The sequence below is a fragment of the Rosa rugosa genome, chromosome 6, assembly GCF_958449725.1.
Source record: "Rosa rugosa chromosome 6, drRosRugo1.1, whole genome shotgun sequence".
Taxonomy (NCBI): domain Eukaryota; kingdom Viridiplantae; phylum Streptophyta; class Magnoliopsida; order Rosales; family Rosaceae; genus Rosa; species Rosa rugosa.
This window is the reverse complement of record NC_084825.1, coordinates 50012056-50022796: the sequence shown is the minus strand read 5'-3', so window position 1 is coordinate 50022796 and position 10741 is coordinate 50012056. Positions and strand designations below refer to the sequence as shown.

The 10741-nt window shown below is 39.2% G+C and overlaps 1 protein-coding gene across 1 annotated transcript; it reads right to left on the bottom strand.

The window, feature by feature from the left end:
• Positions 1-6035: 6035 nt before the first annotated feature.
• LOC133717409 (LRR receptor-like serine/threonine-protein kinase GSO1) lies at positions 6036-9544 on the bottom strand. Its single transcript, XM_062144118.1, has 4 exons — positions 8796-9544; positions 7900-8160; positions 6937-7815; positions 6036-6732 (listed from the first exon to the last, which is right to left on the bottom strand). The coding sequence occupies exons 1-4, from the start codon at positions 9217-9219 to the stop codon at positions 6251-6253; spliced, it is 2046 nt and encodes a 681-aa protein (XP_062000102.1). The 5' UTR covers positions 9220-9544; the 3' UTR covers positions 6036-6250.
• Positions 9545-10741: the final 1197 nt, after the last annotated feature.

Sequence of the window (10741 nt, the reverse complement as noted above, 5' to 3'; positions counted from 1 at the left end):
GGCTTTTAACTACAGTAAATCCGTGTGTGTTGTTATTTTGCTAGTAGTGAGAACCATGCATGAAGGGATTCTTGGGGCAGTGCGAACGGCAAAGAAGCAAAACGGGAAGTTTAATTTTGTGGGGACTAATGCCTTTTGCACCGTGTCTTGGTGGTCCGGTGGGGGGAGGAGTCAGTTGTTGCATATAGGAGGATTGTCAGTGACTAGAATTGCAGCAAGTATTGGTTGTGTTACTATTGAGAGGAGAAAGTCCCAATGGGTTGTGAAAGCATGTTTTCAGGGTCAGGTTTCCACAAGGGAAAGGGATTCAAGCATAGACTTAATTGATTAGTTGCTTCATCAATTGATTGTGTCTAAAACAAGACTTGATTTTGCTTTCTAATGATGAGAAATTTATAGCATTATATATAAGTGGTTTATGGACTTTTAAGATTCATATCAATCCTATGGAGAGTCTTATTCTGGTGAACTATTTAATGTGGGGAGGTCAAGAGTTTTGTTCTGGTTCTTTTGAACAGTTTGAAAGGGGTTGATTTTTGGAAGCTCCACTAAAATTTAGCCAATCAACTTTTAATTTGTTTGAAGAATGTAAATTGTTTGGCACATATATTGTAACGCCCCGATTTGCACCTCATCAACTCGAGTACGTTACAATGCCACGTATTCTTTGAACCAAAGTTAGAATTTCCTATCTCAAGTCCTAAGAACCCGCAAGGCAAAATAAAGAGATTAAAAATACTTTAGTAAATCCATTAGGAAAACCTAAGCGCGGAAGCATTTGTTTAAGTGAGGTGAAAATTACAATCTCAAATTTTTTAATAGGGGTGGGCGCAGGTCAGGTCGGACCGGTTTTAGGCCAAAACCGCATCCGATCCGTATTCTTCTGTGGGCTGAAGTTTAGGACCGAGAACTGAATGTTAATGTACTAGGCCGAAAAATCCGGGTGACCCGAACTTTCAAGTCGGCCTGGTTCAATTTCGGTTGATCAGCGTCGTTGCTCTGACGTCGTTGGTCGTCACTCATAGTCGTTGGTAGGCGGCGCTGTGCAAAATTGCAGATCGACGGTTGAAGGGTCGGGCTCGAAGTTGTGTAGATCGAAGGTGTTGATAGGCTGAAGATCGAACTCGGCGTTGTGTAGATAGAAGGTGTTGGTAGGCGGCATTGGTTGACGACGTGGTCGTCGTTGGTCGGCGGCTGTAAGAGACTGAGAGTAGTTGGCCGAGAGAGATGAGAGGTCGAATGAGATGAAAGGAGAAATGAGAGACTGAGATAGAGTTTAGGGTTTTCTTATAAGGAGAGGAATCAGGTGCAATATGTTCGATGTGTAACCTAATTTCAGCCAATAAGAATTCAACAACCGTTAAAAATAATATTAATTTAAATAAAAACTAATATAACTGAAATAAAAATTAAATAATTAATTATTCGCCCAGTTTAGTTTTATTCCTGTCGATTCAAAGGCTGAACCCAATCCCGAACTGGAAAAAATCAAGTCCGGTTCTGAAATGACACTTTTTATGCGGTATTTAGTCCGTTTCGGTCCCCAAGCCAGTTTTCCAGGCCGGTTCGACCGATTTTGCACTTCTGGATCGGTTTATGCCCACCCCTATTTTTCAAACTTGGAAACGAGCCTTTAAAGAATAGTTGTCCGGTTCAAAGTCAAAAAAATACTATGAATTTACAAGAACTATAATTTACGACCAATCGAAACTCATCAAACAAGTTTTACGAGAAAATGAAAAATAAGGAAACCTGTCATGCGGAACAAACTCCATCGATGACATAATTTGAAATATAATGTAACTAAGCCACATCCAACGTCGTCCAGCTGTCCCTTCTTCATGCACAGTACATACATCCACAAACTGTTGTAAGGGTGAGCTTTCATCCTCGTTGCTCAATAAGACTCTACCCCAGCTAGGTGTAAAAACAATTAAATAATGGTGTCGGCAAAGTAAGTGAAAAATAATGCATATGATAAAATGTTCGAAACGACAAACTGTAGTTTGTTTATAAAAATGTAGTAGGGCCTAGAAGAATAAAACAGACCTGATGATCGATCGCTATGCCAACTACAACCTTACCACGATTAATATCGTTTACACCAGCAAGGTGTAGCGAGAGTGTCCACTTACGTCGTATCACCTAGAAGCAGTGTCACACCTCAACGAATGTCAGACACTCTTCAGTTCATATAGCCCTTCAGGAGGTTTAGGGGATCGAAGCCCAAGGAAGTCGCTATGCTCCTCTCACTCTCAGGTCATCAAACAATAGCTCATAGAAAATGAAATAAAAACCAAATTAATTCTTTTTCATGCATCATTAATTTCCATAAAATCCATGCATAAAAATTACTAACTGAGGCGAGTCTAGAATCCCCTACTTGGAATATTGCAGCTCTGAACCCATTCGCTTTCCTAGGCCAACACCACCACATTTCACATTCGAGGTAACTGGAGTCCCTAGTCCGACAATGATAGTATTCGAGTGTTAAAATCATTTTCCGATCAATAACACTTTGTAAATCTTAATCGAGTCCAATTAATTATATCCGAATCACAATGCTTTACTCACTAGTCGTAACCCATAGTCGTAACCCATAATTTGCTAAGGACACCCATTCAAATCAAGTCCACTTCAATTGTTCAATTGATCATTTTGTCATATCTGCATTCTAACTTTGGATAAATAGTTATCCATAATTCCTTTCATTCCATGCAATTCACACTTCAACAAGACCAAAATAAAATCAAAACAACTTAACTAGTTAACTTAATAGTTCTCTAACCAACCTTGAAAGAACATTAACTTCCAGGCTTACCAATTCTTCAAAGATTAATTGCACTTGTCGACATTCACAGATGTTAAGGAACCCAAATTCTTTAATTCCATGTAAATGGCATAGCTACCAATAAATTATAGAATTTACAAGCCATCACTAGCATATAGCATTCGTCAAGCAGACAAGCTCATATATACAACTAAACCTTATAATTCACCACCACCCCAAAGTATTATGTTAACAAGTCTAAAAGCACAATGTACTTCCAGTAACCTTTCATGATTACAACCACCAAGATTCTGTCTTTAACAGGCCTTGCAATTAATATACCACCCGGTGCTCCCAGACAATTAACACCAACAAAATTAACTCCCACTTTAGCTAAACAATGCTAAATAACATATCCTTTTCCACCGGATTCTAAACCATCACAATTTTGCTTCACGTTCAAATTCACAAGTCAACATACCATAAAATTCAAACATTAACAATCAAGTATAATCTCAAACTAGAATCGCTATTTGAGAGCCAATTGGCATGGACCTTTCTGACAATTAAACAAATCCATATTCACGTTCAAATCCATTCCAAACACAAATGAGATATATATATATATATATATATATATATATATATATACACCTTACAAATTGTAAAATGTAGGGATAGTTTAAAAGTCACTTAGATGTAAGGGAGGCTTTGGGTGATCTCAAATGGCATATGATGGATTCAGAAGAGGGAAGAAGAAGATGAAGAATCACAGGTTTGAGTGTTTGGTTCTGTGACCAAAGTAACGGGATTGGGTAATGGGTCAAAGAAAATTAGTTTTTAATGGTTTTGCTATTGTATCCGTTGGATTCATTCATTTAAAATCGAATGGCTATTATCGTTTTGTCCCGTTTTATCCCTTAATTGTTGTCCCGCAGGTGAGCGGCCCTGTAATTACAAAATTCAAATCTCTTTTGAGCTGCTGCCATGCCACTTCACCTTTACGACACCGAGCAGCCGTGGTTCAACATCTCCACCACCTTCACCAATTCTGTAAGTTTAACATACCCACCATCAATTTTTTGTTCCCAAATATGAAATGAAATTAGAAATGGCATAATACCTCTATGCAGAACAGCCGGAACAAACCAAATTCCATTCATCCTCGTTCCAATTTCGACAAAAGTCCAATGGTCTCTAACTAGCTTACCACCAATGATGATATGAAAAGCCAGAAAAAGCCGCCGTGGCCGGTAATCTTGGGAAAAGATCGACGAATCCCAAAACATCAATTCCTCAAAGCTCAACCGAAATCGAAAAATAGTTATACCAGAACGTAGAGCTCAACAAGAAGAGTAATTTCCTTACCTTGCATGTCGTCATCGGCTACCGGAGTTGTCGGAAAACACAAGAAAACCGTCGGAACCAAAGAAACTTCTCGTCTTCGAATTGACTTCGTCGGAGCCCGTCGGTGGAAACCCAGGCCACAGGCTTGGTCGCGACGTCGAGGAGGCCCTAATGCTAGTGGTGCGCTGTTACGATCGCCAGGATCGTAGCCATGGAACGACATTGCAAAGGAAAGGAACTAAGAGAAAGCTAAAGAAAATAAGTACATAAAAACTGATTTTTCATTGATATCCAAATATGGCAATCATTACAATACTTAAAGGCTAAAGCAGATAGCTGGAGGATAAACTCGTCTCATGGTGGTTGTGGTGGCCTGATTTACTTACCTTAGTAAGTATGGTAAAGAATTAGAGCTATGTTATTAGGCTTACCTGTTGACATTGTACCGGTGAGCGAGAACCTCAAAAGGTGCCTAAACACATCCACACTTTTACGTAAAAGCAGGTGTGATGCGAAAAGAATACATGATGCTCTATATTGTAAGGTTTAAGTCTCTAGCTGAGATCACTATCATGCCAGACTTGCCTTGTTGCAGATCTTATTCTGCATTTGGTGTATATAGATTGGCAGCTACTTCAAGTCTAAAACTAAAACCTGCCAGAGCTCCTGGTTTCCAATAGAAATATATTTTGAACTTATGGTTATGATTAACTGTGGCCAACAACAATATGGTATCATCAACCATCATTCGAATTCATAATAAATCTAGCTTTGATCCACGTTCCTGCAACTCTCTTAAAAACCAAGTAAAATTATCGGTACTTATTTGTTTGACTAGCCCAGTTGGTTTGTTACGGATAATATATAATTCTTACTATATATTTACTGTTTCTTTCTTTCTCTTGCAAATTTATCAATTATCTGCACCTTTTGCTTTAGTTGATCTCATTCATGCTCAAATTACTCGATTGGTATTTGCTTCCTATGAGCACCTATGCGTAAAATCTATTTGTATATATGACCGTGGCCACAGAGGGCTCTGCTAAGACTGTGGTTTGTCTTTAAAATCATGGTAAATCAGATCTAGCATGAGTTGCATCTTTCACAAGGGATGATTCTAATCAAAATTGACTCAGCATGGGCTTTACTTCATAAATCCTTTCTTTTTCTTCCTACTTGGGTTGCATTCTAGCTAAGACGTCGTGGGATGTCAATGGTAGCTCAATGCAACATTCTGTCATTATAGACTGTCAGACAAGGTTACCAAAGGAATCCTTACTCGCTGGTCAAATCAGCACCTTTTCAGCTGAAATGTTTTCGTGAAGAAGAGCAGGTTTGTTTGGCTTGTATCCATGTAAATAAGACAGACCTGCGCAAAGACAGTGGAACTCAGCACAGAGAAATCAGGAACTCACTCTAAAAGAGTCACCTCCATTCGTGAAATCTCTGTTTATTTTTCCTTTTCTTTTATTTACAGCTATACATATGTATCTCTGAAAAACATAAATCAAGACTGAACCAGGAAACTTAAACAAGTACATAAGCTATAGCAAGTAAACCTGTACGAAATAACTCGGCCAGATAATACTAATTCTATGAGTAATGTGACAAGTACATTCTATTATTTCTAGTATGGAAAGAGTCAATCACCCACTTTCTAGCATGCACTAATGCAAGCTAACTTTTCATTTGACAAGAGGAAACATGAACATGTCCAAAGAGTCATTTAACCTACCATTTAAGATTATCATTGCAGCAAACATGAACCAAATCCTCAAATTAGGTGATTGCATCACCAAATTTAGAGGGGTAAAGATATGATCACAGTAGTACATAGAAATAGATTAGGTTGTAGAAGGGAGGAAAATCACCTCTTTAACACAATAAACATTCAATGGCTACCATACATGAGAGAATCTTCCCAAAACATCCCATGCATTGCTAATAGACTACATTAACAATGGCCTACAACATTCACAAATCACAACAAAGCTTAGTCCTCAAGAAAAAGGACACATAAATTACATCATGAAGTCCTTGAACTATCCACCGAAGTTAGCAGTTAATTTATCCGGCTAACTATTAGCCCATTACCTATTACTGAGGTAATGGATGAAAATTTCTGCCGAGGAATCAGAGACAGCTGCTGCAATTACTTAACTCTTGAACAACTTCTCCCATAGATGGTCTCTCAATTGGAGAATCATGGGTGCAAAGCAAAGCAGTCTTTGCAAGCTTGGACGCTTCATACTCAAAGAACCTACCATTGAGGTTTTGGTCAATATAGTCTTTGAATCTGCCCGACTCAGCACCAAGACGCATGGAGTTGGTCACTTTCCGTTTCCCCGATAGAATTTGGAAAACAAGCACCCCAAATGCATAAACATCACTTTTCTCTGTAAATCGTCCGGTAGTGGTGTACTCTGGAGCTAGGTATCCCATAGCAGCGCTGGCCTTGAGTGCTGAGAAGACAACATCATTGGTAAGAAGCTTGTGCAGTCCGGAATCTGAGAGCAAGGGGTTGAATCGCTGGTCAATCAGCACCTTTTCAGCTGAAATGTTTTGGTGAACAAGAGCAGGTTTGTTTGGCTTATATCCATGTAAATAAGATAGACCTGCACATAGACAGCGGAACTCAGCACAGAGAAAACAGGATTTCACAGCTACAGATGCATCTCTGAAAACATAAGCATTCAAGATTGAACCAGGAAACTTATACAAGTATATAACCTGTACAAAATAACTCTGCCAGATAATAGTAATTCTATGAATGTATTTTATTGTTATGAAGCTTCAAAATAAATGAGCTAAAAACTGACCTTTAGCAATGCCCTTCACAATAGAAACTCTAGTTGACCATTCAAGAACATTGCTGTCGCCCTCCTTGATGTCCAGATATCGCAGCAAACTTCCATTCGGAACAAATTCATAAATGAGAAAGCACTCTCCGCGGCCCCTTGAGCAACAAAATCCCCTCAATTTCACTAAATTTTCATGCCTCAATGAGGTTAACATGTTCAACCCCTTCAAGAACTCTGCTTCCTCAGTCTTGCAGCAAGTTTTTCCAATGCTCTTAACAGCCACAACAGTCCCATCTCGTAATATTCCTTTATAGGTTGCAGAGAAGTTACTCTTTCCCAATAGATTCACCTCGGAGAAATACTGAGTAGCAGTCTCCACCTCTTCCAAATTGAATTTAAAGCTATGGAACACGTCTTGGGCAAATGCACTTAAATTCCTCCCATCAGCTAAAGGATCCCACCCGTGAGAATACTCGAGGCTCATAAGGGGAGAGCCATATTTCCTGTGAGCTACACCCTTCGCCTTGGCCTCATCAACACTAAGGCGGGCATCAGAAACATCAAATGAGGACCCAAGCTTCTGTTTCTGGCGACGATGCTGTGTGAAGAGTAGAATTCCTGTAGCCGATAATGCAATTGTTAGTACAACAATACCAACAACAACAGCAACAGATGCTTGATGGGATTTTGACATATTCGAGCACCGAGATTGGTTGCAAGGCAACTGCACATTTGCAGTCTCCGGGATAGCTCGTGTTGGCCCAGTTGATCCAAAGGGTTCAGGTCTACTTGCATTTAGATGACTTGAAGTGTTGCAGGCTGTTAAGGACATAAATCCAGCTCCACACAATCCCAGATTGTTTTCATAAGAGAATCCATCATTTAGTCTCTTCAGAGCTGCATTAAATATAGTAGAAGATGAGTAAAAACTTTCACAATTAAGTGATTTAAAGATGAAATGAGGTCATACAATATTCTTACCAAGAGGTACATTGCCAGAAAGGGTATTATTCCGAATGTCTAGAACTTCAAGCAAAGGTGCATCAGCTACTTTCATGGGAATAGAACCAAAGAGGTTGTTGTAGCTCAAATCCAGTCTCATTAGCATTTCCAAGTTTCCTAAACTTGCTGGAATTGCACCAGTTAACTGGTTGGACTGCAGAGCAAGAACACTAAGGTTCTTCAAAGACCCCAGCTGCGTTGGTATGCTTCCAGTTAGCTGATTATAGCAAAGCTGCAAAACTGAAAAGCAAACACAAAACCCAGATCAGGAAGCATATAGAATTAAAACTGTGATAGAAAAACATGTAAGAAAATGGAAAAAAAAAACACATAAATCAGACAACAAATTGAGTGTTCTTTACTCCATGCATTCAATTTGCTATCTAGCATTTGGATACCAAATAAACCACATTGAATGAAAAAAAAAATATATTGCTAATAAAGTATTGTTTCATTGATGAAAAATAAAGCAAATAAATTTAAAATCTTCTGCATCCAAAAACCAAAAGCAAATAGTACTGGTAGAAATTGTTTTACTATTGTTAGTACTGGAAACAAAACCATAAGGTTGCAGAGAGTAAAAACAAATTGTTCACACACATGACACATACACCAAGAAGTCCAAATCTTTCACCACCCAGACTATTAAACTGAACAAAATAGTCCTATTGTTCAAACAAAGCAAACCCATTTATTCTGAACCGGTCCAATAATCTCTCTTTTTATGAAACAAACAAAGTTCAAATCTTTTCACAAAAAAAGCTTACAAAGCTACACAAAAATCTTATAAAGTGGGTCTACACAATCAAAAACTAAATAATCACAGGCTTAAAGAAAATCAAAATGAAAAACTTGCTGAAAAATTTAGAGCTAACCTTCTAAGCTGCCCATGTTTCCGATCTCAGGAGGAATCTCTCCACTTAGATTATTGACATTCAAATACAAGTCACTGAGCTTAGTCAAGTTGGCAATCTCTCTGGGTATCTCTCCCTTCAAAGAGTTATAATGCATGTACATCCCAGTCAAATCCTTGAGCTCTCCAATGGCAGGAGACAGCTTCCCAGATAGCCCTTTTCCTTGCAATGAAATATTGGCAACCCGACCCGCTTTGCTGCACCCGATACCTTCAAACGACCCGTCACACGGGTCTCCATGGACAGTCCATGAAGAAAGGTACAGACTCTGCGGGTCCAAAAGGGCCTTGATGTCCATGAGTGCTCTCAGCTCTGTGTTTCCATAAACATGCGGTGGGTGTGTGAAGAAAAATAGCAAGGTGAAAAGGAAAACTGTGATGGCCATTTTTTTGGGTGAGCTTGGATTTTCTTTCTTTCTTCTTCTAATCTGTTTTTGCAGAGAGAGAGAGAGAGAGAGAGAGAGAGAAGCTTGTTCTGTCTTGAGCTAAGAGAAGGTGGTGAGGACGAGGACAAGGACAAGGTGTTTAGCTTTCTTGAGTGGAAATGTGCAAGTGAATATCAGAAAAGAAGGGGAATTGGGTTTTGGGTTTGGACCGTTTGATTGATTGACTTGGGATTTGAGTGAGTACAAGACCATGTGTAGGGGCAGTTGCATGCTAGTATATTTGGAGTTCAGTCAAAGACTAGTCATTCAGAACTTGAGGTACTCAACTTTCCCTGTTTGGACAGTAACCAGAACCCAGAGAGATAACTATATCTCCAAGTGTTCTGGCTTTTTTGGTCTCATGAGGAAGATTCCAACATTAAGTTTTGCAGATATATCAGAGTATCAGACCACAGAGAAAATGTGGAAGAAAATTTGCTTCATTACATCACTATTTGATTTTGAAATTTGAAATAAGGAAAATAGGATTCATTTTTTTACTTGTAAGTTGTAACCAAGTGCTTAATAATTCAAGGGTTTAGTAATTACTACAAACAAATGTTTCGGACTGAAGGAAGCAATGCCAGAGCTCTGGAACTCATCCTCAATACGGTACAGCAGAAAGTGACAAGTAGCATGAATGATCAATTACTAGCCCCATACACTGATGGTGAGATTCGCGCAGCTCTATTTCACATGCACCCATCAAAAGCACCAGGACCGGATGGAATGTCCCCATTTTTCTTCCAAAAATACTGGAACACAGTAGGGCAGGATGTATGCATGGCAGTGCGACACTTCCTTTCTTCTGGAGAAATACTAAGGGAGGTAAATTTTACACATATTACACTCATACCTAAGGTCAAAAATCCGAAACACATGACGGATCTTCGACCTATAGCTTTGTGCAATGTCTTATACAGAATCTGCTCAAAAGTTTTGGCAAATAGACTAAAGAAAATTCTAGCAGATGTTATATCACCTTTGCAAAGTGCCTTTGTCCCAGATCGTTTAATTTCAGACAATATTCTGATAGCAACGGAAGTAGCACATCATCTACACAATAACCGAAGGGGAGGAGATGGACAATTTTCCTTGAAACTGGATATTAGCAAAGCCTACGATAGACTTGAATGGCCTTTCTTACAAGCTATACTTCTGAAACTAGGCTTTGCAGCAGAATGGGTGGATTTGGTTATGGCCAGCATCAAAACAGTCAGCTACTCTTTTTTAGTGAATGGAGAAGTCAGAGGCTATGTAAAACCATCTCGAGGTATAAGACAAGGGGACCCTATATCCCCATACCTATTCATATTATGCGCAGAAGGCTTATCAGCCTTAATTGAGCACTTTGCACAACAACAATGGATCCAGGGTATTGTTCTTGCACCAACTGCACCACGCCTGCACCACCTACTCTTTGCTGATGACAGTTTCTTGTTTGGCACGGCCAACACAGAAGAATGCCAACAGTTCCGAAATA

Excerpts from the sequence above, each read along its gene's own strand:
- LOC133717409 (XM_062144118.1), bottom strand. The coding sequence starts at position 9,219 with ATGGCCATCACAGTTTTCCTTTTCACCTTGCTATTTTTCTTCACACAC. Across the intron at positions 8,161-8,795 it reads AAACATGGGCAGCTTAGAAG|TTTTGCAGCTTTGCTATAAT; the intron begins GTTAGCTCTAAA and ends TTTGCTTTTCAG. Across the intron at positions 6,733-6,936 it reads TGTGAAGGGCATTGCTAAAG|GTCTATCTTATTTACATGGA; the intron begins GTCAGTTTTTAG and ends GTCTATGTGCAG.